General features: G+C 47.9%; 1 protein-coding gene across 1 annotated transcript in view; it reads left to right on the top strand.

Moving 5' to 3' along the window:
* FAP3 (Chalcone-flavanone isomerase family protein) overlaps positions 1-20317 on the top strand; it is a 106432-nt gene extending 86115 nt beyond the window's left edge. Inside the window, exons 5-6 of the mRNA XM_086493057.1 lie at positions 19418-19638; positions 19849-20317. Of these exons, the coding sequence (XP_086349183.1) occupies positions 19418-19638; positions 19849-20013 (386 nt within the window). The 3' untranslated portion in view covers positions 20014-20317. The remainder of the gene's footprint in view (positions 1-19417; positions 19639-19848) is intronic.
* The last annotated feature ends 773 nt before the right edge of the window (positions 20318-21090 follow it).

Below are 21090 nucleotides of genomic sequence, written 5' to 3'. Positions count from 1 at the left end.
GCTTCACCTCGCCAGCCGCCCCCCCTTCAGAGTTCCCCTCCTCCTCTCATCCTCCCCCCCGCTCTCTGCTCCCGTCCACTCCCCCCCACCTCGCTCCTCTACCTCTTTCACCCCACCCCGCTTTTCCTCCCCTCCGCGCCCCCCCCCCCCCCCCCCCCCCCCCCAGCTCCTTCTCCCCCCCCCCCCCCCCCCCAGCTCCTTCTCCCCCCCCTCCTGCTCCAGTTCCACAGTCGACTCGGGAGACTGTCCCCTCGCCGGTGGCTAGAAGATCTCTTGGTAGTGCCTTTGCCACGAGTCGCCTAGCGAGAGAGGGTCAGCCCTTCTTGCGGCCCCCTCTACAGATTCAGAAATCTTCCCTTGCAGCTATCCCTCGTGGTCTGACGAGCATTGAACTCCGACGCCGCTGGGATTTCTTCGACTACGGGTTCACTCGCTTTCTCGGCGATTCCGCAGCAGACCATGAGGCAGCCTGTTTCAGGGTCCATGAATTGTTCCTCACCGCTAGGGGGACAGAGGCCTTGGACTCAGCAGTTGGTTTCTCCTTCCCCCTCTGTGGTAGGACTGAGACAGAGTGGTCCCTCGACTTAGTGGTGGGATGGTTGCATACATAGGTTCTCGAGTTCTCTCACCACATGGGAGAACTTGGAGTTACAGATTTGCTGCAGACTTTGTGGCCACTGGCCAAGTTTGCGGTGACACCCCCAGACTCAGCAGGATGTAGGCACATTGTGGTGTACTTTTTTGCTGATACTCAGTGTTTGCCTTGCTATGTATACATTCATGAGGACTCCTGGACAGAGGAGGTTGCTTTACGCACGGCTCGCTCTGCTTGGGCTTGGGCTAGGCACTCACTACAGTCTCGCCTATCTAGAGGACTCTCGGATGCGGATTACTCCCCATCCAAGCTAGCCTCGAAGATAGCCCGTCTTGCTGCTGCGGCAGCATCTGTTCTCTCTCGCTCCCAATGAGGATCGTCTCGTGGAATGTGCAGGGACTAGGTGGGCCCCAGTTTCAGCGACAGCGGGGCTGATTGCGTCAAGAGCTTCAGCGTTGCCTTGTGGGAGGAGAGATTGATCTCCTTATGCTACATGAGCACCATCTGTCTGAGAGCCGCATTCGGCGATGTGGTCAGATTTTGCGTGGACGATATGATACCTTTTGGTGTGCTGCTTTTGGACCTGGAGGCATCCAGGGTGGGGTATGTATGACTATTGCGGACTCATTGCAGCAGGCCATTGTGGGCAGAGGGATTATTGTGCCAGGCAGGGCTCAGTGGATTACTATGCAGGTTCAGGGTGGCCTTGTGGGCTTCCTGAACATCTATGCGCCCAATGTGGCGAGTGCTCGTGCAGAGTTTTGGTCACAGATTGTTGAGTCTTTACCACAGGCTGACCATTAGTGTGTAGGAGGGGACTTCAACATGTTGGAGGACCCTTCTGACAGGATTGCAGGCAGCCATGCTACTGTGTATGGAGTCGAGTTAGCAGCCTGGGAGAGGTTGTGTATGACTTTGAGGGTCTCGGATACATGGCAGCACTCTGGCTTTGTGAGGCCTCCAGAGAGTCTTGCCTTCTCTAGGTCGGACCGCAGAGTGGGAGGAGTGAATCTATCGCGGATAGATCGCTTCTACACTAGTGACCACTTCAGTGACTTGGGGGGATCAGTGGGCATCCTGGCAAGAACATCCTTCTCGGACCATGCACCAGTGATCCTCACAGTGGCAGACAGGCAGAGGAGTGGGAGCACGATGCTTCGCATCCCAGAGCGGGTCTTGTTGGACTCAAAACTCAGAGAGAGGGTAGAGGCTCTTTGGACAGAGGGCATGGACAGCCAGGCTCTACCTGCAGACAGAGTGGCCTTAGGCCTAGCTCAGCTTAGCCACTTTTTTCTCCAGGAGTCTCTAGCTCGACAGGCTGCAGCGAGAGAGGAGGAGCAGCGTCTCAGACGAGGCATTGCTTCACTACAGAGGATACAAGAGCAGCATCCAGACAGTCCGTGGTTGGAAGAGCAGTTACAGCAGGCTCGACAGGAGCTTGCTTGCACAGAGGAGAGGCGTCATGAGTTTGCCTTTTACCGATAGGCATCTCAGTGGACTCAGGTGGGAGACAGAGTGACATGTGCTTTTTTTGAGACAGTGGGACCTCGGCACTCGCATGCCAAGGTCAATCAGTTGAGGAGACCCGATGGGTCAGTTGTTTGTGAGCCCGAGGATATGCGTGCAGTTGCTACTAACTTTTACCGTGAGTTACTGTCGGCTGAGCCCCAGTCAGAGCAGCAGAATGCATGCAGGGAGCAGGTTTGGGCACAGATGCCTTGTCTTGTGACTGAGGAGATGCGCCAGAGGCTAGAGATGTCTCTTCAGCTTGAGGAGCTGCACACGGCTCTTAGGGCCCTCCCTCATGGTAGCTGTCCAGGTGAGGATGGGCTGACTCCCAGCTTCTTCTTGGAGTACTGGGACCTGCTTGGCCCAGATCTTTGTAGTGCCTTTCAGTACATTCTACACACAGGAGTGATGCCATATAGCATGAGTGAGGGCCTGATTTACCTCATTCCAAAGGAGGGTGGCTCCTTGGATGAGATTCGACAGTGGCGCCCCATCACCATCCTCAACTCAGTCTACAAAATTCTTCCCAAGGCTCTGAGTTTGAGGATTCAGCCACTTTTGGAGAGCCTTATACATGGGACTCAGACAGGTTTTGTCAAGGAACGCAGTATCCTTGACAACATCTTCACTTTCTGGGAGGCTTCTGCCCTAGCACGGCTTCGTGGGGAGGACCTTGTGATTCTTCTTCTCGATTTTGAGAAGGCATACGACAGAGTTGACTGGGACTTTCTAGAGGGCACTCTACGCAGGATGGGCTTCTCAGATGCTTGGATCAGAGGGGTGTCAGCTTTGTACAGACAGGCTCACAGTCAGGTGCTTTTGGCAGGAGGTAGAGGTGAGTGCTTCATGCTCACACGATTGGTCAGACAGGGTTGTCCTCTTGCCCCCTTTCTCTTTCTGTTCTATGCGGAGGCGATGAGCAGATTTTTGGTGTCACAACAGGTTGGCCTGAGGGGCTTAGCACTCCCTATACGGGGAGATGAGCTTCTGGACGCTGAGTTTGCCGACGACTCAGCCTTGTACTTAGAGGGCCAGCAGGCCAATCTACACAGATGTGAGCAGGCTTTGGAGACCTTCTGCTGTGCATCGGGCGCACTGATCAACTGGAGAAAGACAGTGGCTTTCTCGGTTGGCAGTGCTCCTGTGCTAGATTGGATGCCAGGAGAGGGTTTCAAATGGATTCCTCCAGGGACTGCAGTTCGGTACTTGGGTTGTCAGGTTGGTTTGGACTTGTCCCCCGAGCAGAAGATTGCTCCTCTTCTCCTGTCCATCAAGAGAAAGCTGTTACATTGGAGCTCAGCACGACTTTCGCTGGCTGGTAGAGTAGTAGTTGCCAACCAGGTGTTGTTGGCAACTATGAGGTACATCACTTCTTGCTGGATGTTCTCGAGTTCTTGTATCAGCCAGGTAGAGAGGCTGATCAGGAACTTCCTTTGGTCAGGTCATGACACTCAGATTGCCCGAGCCAAGGTGGCTTGGTTGGTCATCACACTTCCTTGTTCTCAGGGAGGGCTTGGGATCATTGATCCAGCACAGCAGAGCAGAGCCCTTCTTGGGAAGTTCGTTGTCAGAGGACTTCTTCTAGGCGAGGAGCCCTAGAAGGAGTTCTTGCTGCAGAGGCTTCGTGCCAGGGTGCCTTAGTCAGGAGGCCCTTGGCAACCTTCGACCAGATGGATCTTTACAGAGTTGCGCCGAGTTGGTTTGAGCAGGAGACTGGAGGACCGATTCGCTGTGAGTTTGCTTCGATCTTGGGAGCTCTTACGGCGTGGCCTAGAGTAGAGACAACCGACTTGCACGGAGGAGCGCCTATGGCAGCCCCTCGTTTGGAACCCCGTGGTTAGCATCAGAGAGGCCACTTGGTTGGGAGTCGGCCTCATGTTTCTTGGGGTCCCATGGCAGCAGGTCCAGCGCGCTCTCTAGGTGACTGGCTAGAGTTCACAGGTTTGTCAGAGGAGGTGCAGGGTGTCCAGCTACAGGGCATGCGAGGGGTGCAGAGCATGTGTCAGGACATCTCAGAGTCAGTTCCAGCTGAGTGGCTCACGCCTCTCGAGCCAGTAGCACCCCGGTGGATGGGAGCCTTCACACGACTGGAGGTTCTCATTTCAGTTAGGGCCTGCTCAAAGGGCCTGCTCAGAGACTGTCCCAGCCCTGTTCTTTGAGCTTCAGGATGGGGGACGATTACAGCGAGTTGCAGTAGAGGCCCCGCAGGTAGCAGAGTGCTGTTTCCAGAGGATCCGAGTTGTGGGCATCTGTGGGAGGACTTGCATCATAGACCTTGACCCAACAGCTCTTGAGACTGGACACTGGAGGCTATGGGCTTGGGAGTGTTGTCCACTAGCACGAGTACAGTGGGATCCTGGTGAGTGGCTATGGAGGGACCCCTTCTCTTCTGCAGACCGCCCGGGAGTCCCCTTTTTTTAGTACACTATTCGGCTTGGACGTCATATACTTGCAGCATAGAGAGAGGCCCGCCCCGCTGTAGCACGTCATTGGCAGGAGGAGGGCCTCACAGTCGAGTTCTTGGTAGCCTTTTGGCAGAGGCTGTGGGACTCCAGACAGCCGAGGCGTGTCACTTTGTTCCAAAGGCTGGTTGCACACAGGGTTGCACACAGAGCCACAGCAGTAGGGAGCTGGCTTGTGCATAGTGGTCTCTCGGCCGCATGTGCAGCCTGTGACCAGTTGGTGGAGAGTCAACGTCACTGTCTTTGGGATTGTCCCTCAGCCCAGCAGGTGTGGCTACGAGTTCTTCAGCTGATGCCTGCCCTCTCCACGGCTCGACAGTACACTTGGGGGGCAGCGGCTTGGTCCACCCTCACGGGCCCGGCACTTCAGTTTAAGCTATCTTCCACCAGCAGGATGATAGTGATGCAGGGGGGGCGACCTACACTCCAGCCTGCTATACAGAGCTTACTCCACAGGAGTGGTGCAGCAGTAGGGAGCTGGCTTGTGCATAGTGGTCTCTCGGCCGCATGTGCAGCCTGTGACCAGTTGGTGGAGAGTTAGCGTCACTGTCTTTGGGACTGTCCCTCGGCCCAGTAGGTGTGGCTACGAGTTCTTCGGCTGATGCCTGCCCTCTCCACTGCTCGACAGTACACTTGGGGGGCAGCGGCTTGGTCCACCCTCATGGGCCCGGCACTTCAGTTTGAGCTATCTTCCACCAGCAGGATGATAGTGATGCAGGGGGGGTGACCTACACTCCAGCCTGCTAGCCTGCTATACAGAGCTTACTCCACAGGAGTGGTGCAGTGAGAGAGAGGAGTGTTGGGAGCTCATCAGTGGCCTAGCTCTCTCGTTCATCTGGCGGGCCCGCTGTTTTTGCATCTTTGAGGCTCGCCCTGTGACACCAGCAGAGACTGTTCGTGACTTTTGGCTAGAGCTGATCCATACTCTCAGAGGACAGCTTGAGGGACTACAGGGCAGCTCTGACTGCATGCGGGAGCGCCGCGAGGCTTTCCTTCGACTCTGGCGCCCTGGGCCTTTCTACACCATAGTCCAGGGGGTGCTCAGATGGCACTAAAGTCCACCTGTGTGGCTCTTCCCTCCTCCCATCTCTTGATTTAGCCTCATTGTATATATGTTGCTTTTTCATTGGGAGTCTCCCCATCATGCTTGTTGTAGCCCTCTCTTGTAGAGGTGGATGTAGCCCTATGGGCAGTTTTCATTAACTTATAGAAGGATCTTTTTCTCGGAAAAAAAAGAAAGATTGTGCTCACTGCTGCTAATGGCAGTTCCTTCACACGTGTTGATGCACTTTATGTACCTGGGATCAAGAAGAATCTCTTGTCTGTATCCGCACTTGCTAGACTTGGACTTGTAGTCAAATTTGTAGATGACAGATGTACAGTTCATGATCTCAGTTTTGGTGATGAAATTGTTGCATCTGGGCTTTTGTACCATGGGTTGTATAAGCTCACTTTGTATGACAAGTGTGGACAAAATTTTGCAAATGCTGTTGCAGATTCAAGGGCTATTTCACATGCAAAACTTTGGCATGCACGTTTTGGTCATCTGAATTTTGCCAGTTTGCTGCGTTTGCAGAAATCTGATATTGTTGCTTCTTTGCTGCCTCTTGAAGCACATGTCAAACATGTTTGTGAAGGCTGTATTTTGGGTAAGATGCAGCGTTCTAAATTTCCAAAGGATGGTTCAGTTCGGGCCACATGCAGGTTGCAGCTTGTGCATAGTGATGTTTGTGGGCCCATGCAAACTCCGTCCTTGGGCAATTACCTGTACTTCGTGACTTTCATTGATGATTACTCCAGGCATGCATGGGTATTTCCGCTTAAAGCGAAGTCCGAAGTTTTTATGTGCTTCAAACAATTTCTAGCTATGGCTGAAAATGTCTCGAAATGTACTATGGGCACCCTCCGTTCCAATCGAGGGGGGGAGTATATGTCTCATGAATTTAATGCATTTCTGGCTAGTCGTGGGATAAAACACCAATGTACAGTGCCTTATACACCTCAGCAAAATGGTGTTGCTGAGAGGAAAAACAGGTCACTGACGGAAATGGCACGATGTATGGTCAAAAGTCAAGCTTTGCCGCATTCTTTTTGGCTTGAGGCCATCATGTGTGCCACTTATGTACTTAACAAGTGTCCTACGAAAGCTTTGCAGTCTATTACTCCGTATGAAGCATGGCATGATAGAAAGCCTTCTATTGAGCACATGCGTGTTTTTGGTTGTTTGACATATGCTCTGGTGCCACAAGTGCAGTGGAGAAAATTGGATGATAAGGCTGTCAAATGTATTTTTGTTGGTTATAGTGCTGAAAGCAAAGGTTACAGGTTGTATCATCCACAAACAAAACGTATTCTGGTTTCACGGGATGTAGTGTTTGTGGAAGATTCTGTTCAGCCCTTGTTGTCATGTACTAGAGACAGTAATGTAAGCTCACAGGACATTTATGACACTTTGTTGCCTCTTTTCAGTGGTGGAAATACGAATGTAAGTTCCAATGAGGCAAAGGTACAGCTTATGGGGGTTTCTGAAAATGTTTTAGATCAGCCTATTACTGATGCAGATGTACATGATGTACTTGATGAGGAAAGGGCTGAAAATGAGCAGGCTAGAGGTATGCCAAAATGGCTGGTGCACACTTTGCGTGACAGTAAATTGGATGCACCTTTGTCTAGTCGTACTCGTTCAGGCTCGCGCCATGCATCTTATGCATCAGATTGTTATGCTTTGGCTGTGTCTAGCTTACATGATGTTGAGGAGCCTCTGTCTTTTGATGAAGCACAGAATTCAAAAAATTGGATGGCTGCCATGCAATCGGAATATGATGCACTCATAGAAAATGACACATGGACTTTATGTGATTTGCCTCCTGACAAAAAGGCCATTGGTACGAAGTGGGTTTACAAGTTGAAACGCAAGCCGGATGGTGAGATTGATCGCCATAAGGCTCGACTTGTTGCAAAGGGTTATGCACAACAAAAAGGCATAGATTATGAAGAGACTTTTGCTCCCACTTGTCGTATGACTACTGTGCGTTTTCTATGTGCATTGGCAGCTCATTTTGGTTGGGATGTACATCAATCAGACATTGTTACTACTTTCTTGAATGGTGACATATTTGAGGAAGTTTATGTAACGCAGCCTCGCGGTTTTGTCATAAAAGGACAAGAGGGCAAAGTGTGCAAATGTAACAAGGCTTTGTATGGGTTGAAGCAATCTCCTCGTGCTTGGTATGAGAAAGCTGACACTCATTTGGTCAAACAAGGCTTTCGTAACAGTCCAATAGAAAGCACATTGTATGTAAAGCGTGAGGGTGATGTACTTCTCATTGTGGTTCTTTATGTTGATGATTTGCTGATCACTAGACCAAATGAGAAACATATTGCTGAATTTAAGGCTGATTTGAATGCTACTTTCAAGATGAAAGATTTGGGGCTATTGCATCATTACTTGGGTGTACAGTTTAAGCAGTGTGACGGTGGTATTGCCTTGTGTCAGAAAAGTTACATAGAGACATTGCTATGTAAGTTTGGACTTGAGGATTGCAAACCTATTGCCACTCCCATGGAAACAGGTTTGAAGTTGAGTCTACATGATGCTGGCGATCTTGCTGATGTCACTCTTTACCAAACTGCTGTTGACTGCCTCATTTATGTATGCAACACGAGGCCGGATATTCAATTTGCAGTCTCACAGGTCAGCAGATTTATGCATAGCCCAGGGTCTAAGCATTGGCAGGCTGTCAAGAGGATTTTCCGCTACCTTAGTGGCACTTTACATCTTGGCTTGTTTTATCCCAAGGAGGGATCATTGCCGCCAGACTTACATGCTTTTTCGGACTCAGATTGGGCTGGTTGTTTTGACACGCGAGTGTCCACAAGTGGTTTTTGTTTCATGCTTGGCAGTTCATGTATATCATGGTTGAGCAAGAAGCAACCTACTGTGGCCACTTCGAGTTGTGAGGCTGAGTACAGGACAGTCTTCATAGCTACGGTTGAGTATGTATGGCTCAGACGCCTTACGGCTGATTTGGGTGTTTGACAGGACACTGCCAACACTATCTACACTGACAGTCAGAGCGCATTGGCAGTTGCGAGGAACCCAGTTTTTCATGCTCGCACAAAGCACATTGAGGTGCCTTACCACTATGTCAGGGAGAGGCTCTCAACAGGAGAGATCAGCTTGGCTTATGTGCCAACACAGGACAACCTTGCAGATCTTTTCACAAAGGCATTGTCTCGTGAGAAGCTTGAAGCTTACCGCAAAGCTTTGGGCTTACTCCCCTTTGTGGACTGATCCTGTCCTCAGGGCATGGCACTTTCCTTTACTCATGTGCCAGCTCTCGTTCACCGCATCACTTCAAGGGGGATTTGTTACCATATACATGTGGTAGTGATGTGTGTGAACACACTAGGACCGTCGGGGCATTTTTTCCCTCTTTAGGAGGTTTTTTCCCCCGTGCATTGTATATACGCCCATCACTCTAGGGCTATCTATCTTTCCATTGCACACTAAGTAACACACTCTCTATTGTGTGCCTTGAGCTTCCTTCGTCTTCTCAAAGCTGTGTGTGTTTCTCTGCAACCCTAATTCCAACATCCACAGACAATCCACTGTCCCGTGCAAATACATGCAATGCATCCAAATGACGTTGAATCCCCTCTGGAGAATCTGAGATCAGCACAATATCATCAGCATATAATAGCAACGGAATCCATGTCCCTACAAGCTGAGCACCTCTATCACCCTCTGTCTGTACATAATCTGAAAACTCATCTACATATATCCCAAAGAGAGTCGAAGATAGGGGACAACCCTGCTTCACCCCAATGGTGGAGTGAACCATGTTGGACATGCCTGAGTAGTGCGTACCTGTCCTACCACTGTCCTGTATAAAGCTAAGATCCCCTAGATCAGCTCTGTTGGCACCCCCATGTCTTGCAATCTGCGTATGAGTCTGAGAGAGAGAGAGAGAGAGAGAGAGAGAGAGAGAGAGAGAGAGAGAGAGAGAGAAATGCTATATTTAATGTCTTCAAAAGGCCAAAATGACCTATGAGACCAAAAGGTGACATCCATGTTTGACTCTAGTACATAAAAATGGAAATAAATGAGGATACCTAGAGTGGGTAGATATGTAAGCCTACCCTACATCCTCATCATCATCATCAACATCACATAATACATCATTTGAGGACATATGGGGAGGGGTACAATCACATGAGGACTAGTGAGATGTACAATGGTGATAATCTCATGAACTCTCTCATGGGTCTGCAATATGGCCCCAATGTCCTCCATAATCAGCTCTCTAGGGGGGCGTGCTCGATGTTGCTCAATGATGCTTTGTAGCCTCTTATGTAGACCTTGTCTATGATGTGAAGATCCTCGCATCCTCGGGCTCGTGAGCAGCGAAGCTGGGTGGCCCAGTCAAGAAGGATGCCCCAATGAGGGTGTGACTGGGTATCTCTCTGTGAAAAATTCCCAATGTATGGATCCTATATGTGAAGGTCATGTGCTCCTAAGAGTAGTCTCTCTAAGTCTACAAACCTCCAGTAAGAAGAGGCCTAGGCACCTCTGATAATAGTAGTCCATGATGCGGGATAAGCCTCTCTGAACAAGCAATGAAAAGTGGATCTCATAGTATGATGTTCCTTGGCAGATATAATACTCTTTTGTCTCTGATTCTCTCTGAAAAACCTGGCATACTCTCTCCTCTGGGGGTATACCTCTGTATTGGCCAGTCTCTATCTCCAATTGGTGAGATGAGGTGCATAGCTGCCAATAACACATCTAATGCCATCAGATAGGTAAGTGTTCATATACCTAGGACGTGAGATAAACCCATCCTCTGTCTTGTGGAGAAGATGCCCACGATAAGAAACCATGTTCGTCCCCTACTCATGTGATGGAGACAACCAAGTACTCCTAGTATCAAGCTGAATGAGATCATGTTTGATAATTCTGCTAATCTCTGAATGTGTGAGGGTGAGGGATGGTGCATCCAAGGAATACTGAAAAGGGGGCAGCCTGTTCATACTAAATCCATGTAGCTCAAACCAAGATGATATCTATGCAAACTAACATGAAGTATCACCCTCACTTGCGAATTGTCACGATGACTCAAGGGTTAGTCGTGCATATCTGTCTCGTCGGAGCTCCCATGTGCTATGAATGAAAGACATCGGTCTAGCAAGAGCCTCCACTACAATTGGTGGTGCACTCATCTCAGGTGTGATAATCTCATGTGGCTTTGAGGCTTTTGCCCCGATGAGCCTGAAGATCATAGATACATGTGGTCTCTCCATGGATCTCCGTCCATCATGACCAAATTAGCAGTGCACCTAGCTTACCCTTGTGTTTTTTTCTTTTTCCCTGGGACCTATAGGTTGCTTCTTTGTCCACGGGCACATCATCTTGAATCCTCGGAACTCTCTGATGAACTATCAACTGGTTCCCTCGGTTCTTTCTTTGGACACTTCGCGAAGACATACCCTTGTTCACCACAGCTATAACACTTGCTGTCTTTAAAGTACTCAGCACACTGCTCTTCTGCCTGATCCCCTCTGTAAAGCATGTATATGGTGAGAGGGCATCACCCTCTTTCTCTCCCTCCATTGAGTCTCGTCTCTCTGTATCCTCTTCCATTAGCGCAAACTTTGACTTTGATGGGGCGAAGTAGCAAAGAGAAATTCATATGAGACTCCCCTCACGAAGTTGTAGTCTGATCTACATAAAGTGAGTCTCTGGATCCCCTGCCAAGATCTATATCCTCCCCTTCACTTCTCATCCGTACAAGACTGCTACTCCTCCTGAGCCCTAGAAGTGGAGTGTTGCATACACACATGAGACTCCATTCATAGAGATACACCTGGCGGTATGGAACTGTTATGGTTCCCTATGGACACTTCTAGGGCGTCTTGAAAAGGTGATGGAGGATAGAGACACAAGAGGCTTGAGAGGGGATTACCAAAAGTCACGACTATCTCATTTCAAGATTGCAGATAAGAGCCCTCTTCTTGATTGTGTCTTTGCTGGCTCTTCATGCTTTGCTAAAGGGGAGGGGCTCCTCTTCCTTGTAGAGAGAGAGAGAGAGAGAGAGAGAGAGAGAGAGAGAGAGAGAGAGAGAGAGAGAGAGAGAGAGAGAGAGAGAGAGATGGAATGTTGTATTAATTTCTTCAAAAGGCTAAAATGACATATGAGACCAAAAGATTACATCCATGTGTGACTCTAGTACAATGTCCGGGAACCATAAAGATCAAAATAAATGAATCAAAGAGAGAGAGAGAGAGAGAGAGAGAGAGAGAGAGAGAGAGAGAGAGAGAGAGAGAGAGATGGAATGTTGTATTAACTTTTTCAAAAGGCTAAAATGACCTATGAGACCAAAAGATTACATCCATGTGTGACTCTAGTATAGTGTCAGGGAACCATAAAGATCAAAATAAATGAATGAGAGCTAGAGAGAGAGAGAGAGAGAGAGAGAGAGAGAGAGAGAGAGAGAGAGAGAGAGAGAGAGAGAGAGAGAGAGAGAGAGAGAGAGAAATGAAATGAAATGTTATATTAACGTCTTCAAAAGGCCAAAATGACCTATGAGACCTTACAATGTGGTGGATCTGATACAAAGTCGGAGTAGCAAAAATGAAATGACAAAAAGATGAGATATAAATACTATGAAATCCTAAGCTGGTAGGTGTGAAATAAGCAGCTAACCACGAGTCACAAGAGATCCAACATTGGTCGCTGGCAGATCTCATCAATCTCCTCCATGGTCAGAAGTCTGATCGGGCGTCGTGCATGTCGGGCCAAAGTGATCCGGATCCTCTGATGTAGCCTCCGTCGATGTTGTGTAGTCTTCCGCATTCGTGGGCATCTGGATCTCCCCAATTCAGTTGCTCGGTCGATCAGTGTGCCTCTGGTGTGAGACGACAAGATCTGCTGTGGTAGTAGCTCCTCCGGGTGTCCAGTGTCTGCTCTAAAGAAGTCTGTGATGTGTCTCTGGGACTGGCTGACCTCTCCTCTTATCAGGCTCTCTCTGTGTCTACGCAGCTCGAGCAGAAACAAACCCAGGCATCTCCGATCCTCGTACCTCATGACTTCGGAGAGTGGTCCAAAGCCCTCTCTGAACAAGCAGTGGAAGCGGCCTCATATCTCGTAGTAGACGGGGCAGTGGCATGTGTAGTGTAACTCTGTCCCAGGCTCCATGTCACACAGGGGGCATGTCTTGGCCTCTGCTAGTACTCCGTTGTATCTCCCAGTCTCGATCCTCAGCTGGTGTGAAGATGTGCATATCTGGCCAATAGCGCACCGTACCCCATGAGACAAGTGGGTGTCCATGTATCTAGGCCTCGTCACAAAACCGTCCGCTGTAAGCTAGAGAAGATGTTCTCTGTAGAAAGCCATCTTCGTGCCCAGCTCCTGTGTAGGTTGTATCCATGTCCTCCTAGTGTCTAGCTGAATCAGGTCCTGGCGGATGGGCCTGGTGATTTCGGGCTGTGTAAGAGTCATGGAGGGTGTGTCCAGTGAGTACTGGAAGGGGGGCAATCTGTCTATATTGAACCCATGTGCCTAGAACCAGGATGTCATCTCCCCATACCAACATGCCGTTATCTCCCTGCATGGCTAGCTGTTGAGAGGACTCAAGTGCAAGGCGGGCGTATCTGTCTCTGGGAAGTGCCCACATGTGGTGTATGAAGGAGACAGATCTAGTGAGCGCCTCAACTACTGGTGGGGGGGCAGCTAGCTCTGCTCGGATAATGGCACGTGATAATGAGGCCTTGGCTCTAATGAGCCGCGAGATCATAGAGACCAGGGGCTTCTCCATGTCCCCCCATCCATCAGTGCGACCCGTCCTCCCGTGACGATCCAATGAAGGCCCCCATATCTCAGCTCCATAGAGCAATGCAGAGGCCACTAGCGTGTCAAAGAGCCAGAGCTTCGTCCGAGGCTCCTGAAACTAAACCTGTGAACACATCCTCTCCAGTCCACCCAATGCCAAATGGGCTCTGGTCAATCTAGTCTCTGTTGCTCTCCTTAATGAGAATGCTAGTCCACTAAAAACCACTCCAAGGTAAGTGTAAGCATTTGTATACTCCACTTTCTCCTGGCCGTATGTGAATGCGGGCACTGACCTCCTGATCCACTGTGGGGTGGTATTAAATATCATAACCTTGGTTTTTCCAAGGTTGACAGACAAACCACTTTCATGGGCAAACCCATGCAAAGCATCCAAGTGACGTTGCATCCCTTCCGGAGAGTCGGAGATCAACACAATATCATCAGCGTATAACAATAGCGGGATCCATGTCCCTGCCAACGGTGCACCTCTATCCCCATCTCTCTGAATGTAGTCAGAAACCTCATCCACATAAATACCAAATAAATAGAGTAGGAGAGAGCGGGCAGCCCTTCTCCACCCCAATAGTAGAGTGAACCGATGTAGAAAGACCCTTTGAAGTGCGTACATGCCCTGCTATTGATCTGTACAATGCCATGATCCCCCAAATTAGCTCTGTGAGTACTCCCATCTCCTGTAATCTGCGTATCAGGGTAGTGTGTCAAATGCTTTGCGGAAATCCACAAGCTACAATAGATCTGTCTCCACGGGATCTACCCTCCTCGATGATGGCCCTGAGTGTCAAGATATGGTCAAGAGTAGAAAAACCTCTTCTGAATCCTGCTTGCCCGGCTGCACGTAGTCCCTCTCTCTTTGCCCATCTACTCAGCTGCTGCTCAAGAATGAATGTGTACAACCGTGCCAATGTGTGTCCAATCGTGATAGTGCGATAGTTCCCAGGCTCCATAGGGTCTCCTGATTTGAAAATAGGTACAATCGTAGATAGGCTCCAGGTATCAGGCAAGCCCTCGCACATGGCACGGTTAAACATGACTCCTAGAAGCTATGCTAGTAGATCTTTGGCATGTATGCAATGCTCAGGCACCAAGCCATCGTGATCATATGCTCTCCCAGTCCTCATCCTGTCAATAGCCTTCTTCACCATCTCGGCGGTGAAAAAAGCACATGTGTGTGGGCATGGGTATGGGGGGTCGGGAAGGGACGGCTGTCTAGAAACTGTGTACAAAGCTGATGTGTACGGATCCCAAGTCTCTGTAGAGGTAATGGGCGGGGGGGGGGGGGGGGGGGGAACAACTCATGAAAGTGCCGCCATGCCTCACGTGAGTCCTGACTCAAAAATAGCTGGTAGAGATCTTGCTCTAGCTGGGCCAAAAATGCCCTCTTTTAACGCCGTACCAAGCGTCGGAAGTCAATCTGTGACTGTCTGTGAGTGATGTCCCCCAAAAGCACTTCCCTTTGAAGCATAGTAACAAGGAATGGCCATTTTTAGGTCTCCGTTCCCCGTTCCCATCCCAATTTCCCATTCCGGATTCCCGTTCCATGTTTCAGACGTGAGTATTCGAAACAGGGAATGGCATTTCATGCATGTTGCCGTTCCCCGTTCCCGTTCCGAGTAACTATGCTCTGAAGTCTAGCTCTGTTGGCGGCATTCCTCATCATACCAGCTGTTCTGGGGCATGCTCCCAGAACGGCATCTATGCTCGGGTTGGGTGTGTGGATATGCCTCTGCTGCTGCATCATGTAATGTCTGTCAGTATAGTCGTAAGCTCCTCCAGAGGTCGCCCTGGCTCCTTAGAGCTAGGCGTCTGTAGATCCCGTCTATGTATAGCAAATCCGTCTCCTGCGTGAAGGTATAGTGAGTAGGAGCTGCCACCCGTGGACTGTGTGCTACACTGAACTGGAAAGAGATGGTCAACGACACAATAGCATGATCCATTGCCACCCCAACAAGTCTGGGCCCAACTATGAGATCCTAGATACTAGCGATGAGGCTTGGTTGTGCCATGACATAATCCATTGTGCTCGCTCCATGTCTGTGTGGAAAGCATGTGAAGCCTCCCGCATCGGGAAATCTGAGTAGGCCATTCAAGATGGCCAATCCATGTGCAGTCCCCATGTCTATTAGGTGTCGTCCATACTCAGTATGTTCCCCATCTTGTGATAGTCTGGATAGGCCAGTCTCTGCAACAGCCAACTCTCTCAGCATCTCCTCTGAAGTACAATAGAATACTGTCTGATGATGTGCAGTCCTAGCATTGAAGTCCCCTAGAATGATAATGTCGCCATCTCTGGAGAATTCTTATATGTCATCATCCAAAATAGAGAAGAGGGACTGTCCTCTAGGTGGTGCATATACGGACGTACTCGGGGGAAAGTAGCAAATAGCAATTTAGAGATATCTGCCAGTCTCTACTCTCAATCTCACCCACATGTACCTAGCTTGCTCATCCCTGGGAGCTATATGTATCAATGGCTGTAGACCCTCCCTGAATAACACTGCCACTCCTCCTGAGCCCCGCCCTCTGTGCTTTGATCGTGTCTCCTGTCTATAGGCTATCTCCCATCTGTATCCACTAATATGAGGCATAGATTGCCCAGGGGCCTGATGTGTCTCAGAGTAGAAGATGATGTCTTCCCATTAAAACTATCCTTAAAGGCACCCACATCAAGGCACATAGATTCATTACAATTCCAGGCGGCAACTTTTAGTGTGGTCCCATAGGTCTCGCACCGTCATGTGGCCCGTGGCTCTAGTATTACCACTCTTCCATCTCGTAGAAAGCAATCTTGCCTTTTTCCCTTGCCGCTCTAATCTCCGGCATTACCTCCTGCATATGAGCGATCTGCGAGAGGGTAAGATCATCCCCGAGAAAGATGCCTGTCTTCTTGAGAGTTGGCCTTTTCTTCAAAAAGTCCTTTGCTTCCATGGACGGAAATCGAAGAATGAGTGCCCTTTCTTTCAAGGTTTCCCCATTGCTTCCATTTTTCTTGTTGCCCACTCTCCAAGCTCTTGTGTGCATCGGTTCATGAACCCTCATCAGAGCCATGAGCTCTTTTACTTCTTCGTCCTCATTATCTTTGTCTTTAAGGCCGCAGATTCTTACATATACAACGCGCACACGTCTTCTTTGCTCCTCCTCTAGTGTCAGATTGATAAAAGTGGGTGTGGGCGTGGATGTTATTTCTTTGCCTTTCGCTTTCTTGGCAACCTCGATCCATTTCTCGGCTTTGTCCGCCTTCTGCTGGGTCTTGGTAATAACATCCACCCAAGAGGTTGTCATTTCTTTGTGCTGCTCTTCTCCTTCTTTGATGGCCCGTACTTGCTCTTTGATTGTGTTTAGTTCTTCTATCATGAAGGGTTGCAATTCTCCTTCTTCAAGCATGTTTTTTGATCATGCTTCAGCGAGATCCTTCTTGAGTGACGCTATCTCTTCATCTTGGGCTGTCACACGATCTTCCAGTGCATTCATTTTACTTTCTTGGATCAACACGCATCCTTCGAGCATTTGTATTGTGCCCAACAGGTTGCGGTTCATCTTGGTAATGGTTTCCGTCATCTCTTCTTTGCACTTTCGAACGTCATCCTCTAAGGGGTCGGCTTTAGCATTCTGCTTCATCATGCTCAGTTTCCGCCAAAGGGACCCACACTATGCACACCAACTTCCTTTCTCTCATCCATGTGTGACTCTAGTACAATGTCAAGGGAACATAAAATAAAAATAAACAAGGGTACCTAGAGTGGGTAGGTGGTTAAGCCTAACCTACATCTTCATCATCATCACATAATACATCAGTTTGGCTAGGGGTGCAATCACATGAGGGATAATCAGGTGCATAGCGGGGAAGGTGGATTATGGTGATCATCCCATGAGCTCTCCCATGGGTCTTTGCAGTATGGCCTCAACGTCCTCCATGGTCAGTTCTCGTGGAGGGCATGCTCGATGTCGCTCAAAGAGAGAGAGAGAGAGAGAGAGAGAGAGAGAGAGAGAGAGAGAGAGAGAGAGAGAGAGAGAGAGAGAGATGAAATGAAATGTTATATTAACGTCTTCAAAAGGACAAAATGACCTATGAGACCAATTTGTTACAAAATGGTGAATCTAATACTATGTCTGGGTACAAAAGAGAGAGAGAGAGAGAGAGAGAGAGAGAGAGAGAGTGTTTTGAAATCGTGGAGGGCACCTCGTGCCAGCAGAAATTAATAACTAGAACAAATTTTAAAACTTCAACCACTTGAACTGAAAAATAACTTCACACTTGTGATGAGTGTCAGAGAAGCAAACGGCTAACACATTGATAGCATTGAAACCGTGGAGGCCATCACTTGCCGACGAAAAATAACATTTAGAACAAACTTTAACACTTCAAGCACATGAAGCGAAAAATAACTTCATACTTCATATGAGACACAGAGTGGTAAGTTCCACTCCTAGATGCAGTGGCCCCTCAACAGGCGCTCCTTGTGGTATTTATTTAGTATTGATCTTCTCAAATACAATTGTCTATCTCCAACTCGCCTTACTAGACACTCGGCCTCTTGCTTTTACACGTGCTCAAAAGCACCAAAAATTGACTGGCATTTAAAGCTGACACTATCAAAAGTCAACGCTTTAATCAACTGATGCCCAAAAGCTCCCATGCTGGCCCACATCTGCCACACGGCTTGTGAAATGCGTCACGTGTTGCGTGCAAATCGCGGTCGGCTGTGGCCAGAGATGAGTCCTTTGATTTGGTGTGGTTCGGACTTGGCATCTTCTCTTCTGGTCCAGTGCCAGCATGCCACGTCACCAAGTTGTGACAAGCAACAGAGGACGGTTGGCGAGCAACCAACAGCAGCAAGCCTTCTCAGTTATTCGCGTCGTTAATAAGCATTGAGTTGGCATTTTTTATTGCATGTCATTGCTTGGATTTGACCAGCGTAACCGCGAAACGTTTCACCCTGAAACACGGCGTTTCACCACGAAACGTTTCAGTCCAAAATTAGAGCACAGTGAAACGTGAGACCGAAACGTGCGTTTAGTGACTTTGAAACTAAAACTATGGTAACTTATTGTTAGTGAAACGGCTTGTGTTTCACTTTGTGAGCGAAACGTTTCAAGGCCCGAAACATTTCACCCGTCCCGACCTGTCGAAACACGTTTCATGGTGACGCTGGATTTGACTGTTGGGAGTAGTAAAAGCATGCTGCCTGTGCTATCTTCAATCTGATATCAAGGATTGTGATCCTTGGCCCCCGTGCATAGTCCACTTCATCAGGAATTTGCAGGAGTAAAGAATGAGATCATCATACACTCAGGCCCTGAATTGATCACGTTGAAGATATTTGTTATCTACTTGTCTGAGTTGTTGCATAATTGATCCTTAACTTGGAATGAAAATGATAAATCAGCCCATGTTCAAGATGAGTATGGTATCATGTAAGCATACGAAAACACCACTAAAAAAGGGTTATTTCCAAAAACAATAACCGTTTTGGTCACTAAACCCATGCTTTGACAACCGATAGAAGTTGTTGGAGGATTTCCTTTCTCTTCATCTCTTAATCTTGTCTCTCTACCTCTCCGTAGAACATGCCCCAAGTCAACTGTTTTCTATTAGGAATCATCATATGTATGATAGTTAGAAAGACGAGTTCTGATTGATTTTCATCTATTGAGATCCTCCCTCTTCTGGACAATCACGCTAAACAAAGAATTAATATTAAATTTTTCATGAAGCCAGCACAATTTTGGACCTAATGGTGCACTTCTACATTTTCTTCTAGATTTACAGTAAGGACATTCATTCATAGTCAGAGAATTGAACATTGGCTTGATGCCACGTCCACAATTAATGGGTTTAGAACAAAGTTGCCTTCAATGTATTTTCTGCACTCAAAAAACCATGTGGATCAATTATTCCTTTTCTCCACTCAAAGTGTTAACATGGGTTTCTATGGTAACATGTGATCTGTATCACTTCACACAGTAAATCGTTAAAAGGTGTGGTGCCCTGTTCATATGCAGCATCAATGGAAAAATCAATTAAGATCGTGCTCGTAAGAGATGTGGATGGCGCAACGTTTTGGGGCGCTTTAGATGAAGCAGTGGCTCCAAGACTGAAGGCAGCCAATGCAGGGGCAGCAGGGCAGGAAGCATTGGATGCTTTTGGAGAGGTGTTTAGAGGCAGGTCCTTAAAGCAAGGAACGTCAATTTTCTTGACTTGGGTCCAACCATCTCGATTACAGGTGATACATGATGGTGTTCCTCTCACTTTTTAAAATGCCAAAGAATTGCACCAAAAAGGATGCATGTCCTGTGTAATTTGTGTTAAAAGTATAGTCTTATGAAGATTGCTAATTTCAAAGGCCGAGTATGTAAACTCGGTAGCTTATATTAATATCTCATTTTTTCCACTGTGATTTGTTGCATCTGATGGATGTTCCTTGGGACTGTAGGTTGCTGTTTCAAGCGATTCCATGGTTCCTGAGAGTGTGGAGGCCTCTATCGTATCTGCTGACCTAGTTTCTTCTCTCTTTGATGTTTATCTCGGAGAGAATCCAGTGTCACCCTCAACAAAGGCAGCTGTTGCATCAGGAGTTCGAGCCTCATTGTATGTTTGAGATTTTGGCGAAGCCTCACTTTGGTGATGGGCATATGCATTCCTCAAACGATTCATTGCACGGTGACCATTGCAATTTTTGAGAATAGGAGGTCAATGATCTCGGCTGACAATCAATCACTCTGAACTGTCTCTGAGAGTTGAAAATCGAGGTGTTCGACATCTTTAATTCATCCAATCTCACATGGTTTTGTGGAGTATGGGAGGTCAAAGACCTTGGCTGATAAGCAATCACTCTTTTACTGTCCGAAAGAATTGAAAATTGAGCTGTTCATCGTCATTAATTCATCTAATCTTCAGAATCACGACTATGAAAGAATGCGACACAGATGTGCAACAAATCTCCCTCGTTGAGTTATGCATTTGTTGTTGTAACATGTCCCTGGTTGAGTTATGCATTCTTGGGTGGTGATCTCAATAGCCTTTCTTTGCTTGATGATGGCACTTCTCCTTCTTCTCATATGCTCCATGGGAAACATGCCCATAGAGAATAATTAATTAGCAATGTAACCGCTATGGATTTATGGATGGATGTAAAACTAGGCCACATTAGTCATTACACAAGAGTTCAAAATTAGTCCCTTAACATCTAGGGTCGAGACCCTTCTTCTACAGGATGCCTTTTGGAGGTTCATTCACTCATACTATAGTTGGACTAGTCCTAATTTAAAAAGCATAGCTCATGCCTATGAAGAAGAGCCCTCATGTACTCACTTTCATTTAGCTCAATATTGAGGTTTAGTTTCTATTTCCGTTATCTTGTTATGTGTGATTATGCTTTTCTAATCATGAATATAACTTCTCTCTGTCCTTTCTAATCTATCAAGCGGTATCAAAGCCACAGAAGGGTGGGTAGGGTTAATTAGCACTAGTACTAATTGCGATTACTAATCATTGGAAGACTCACCATGCATGCTTTTCTAATCATGAACGCAACTTTGCTCTTTCCTTTCTAATCTATCAAGCGTTATCAAAGCCACAAAAGGGTGGGTAGTATGTTGATCCACTAGGGTTAATTAGCACTAGTAATAATTGCGATTACTAATCATTGGAAGCTTCGCCATGTATGACTGTGTTC

The sequence above is a fragment of the Adiantum capillus-veneris genome, chromosome 21, assembly GCF_014529385.1.
Source record: "Adiantum capillus-veneris isolate H3 chromosome 21, ASM1452938v2, whole genome shotgun sequence".
In the NCBI taxonomy this organism is placed as follows: domain Eukaryota; kingdom Viridiplantae; phylum Streptophyta; class Polypodiopsida; order Polypodiales; family Pteridaceae; genus Adiantum; species Adiantum capillus-veneris.
Note: the sequence above shows the minus strand (reverse complement) of the source record. Positions and strands in the feature narration are given on the sequence as shown.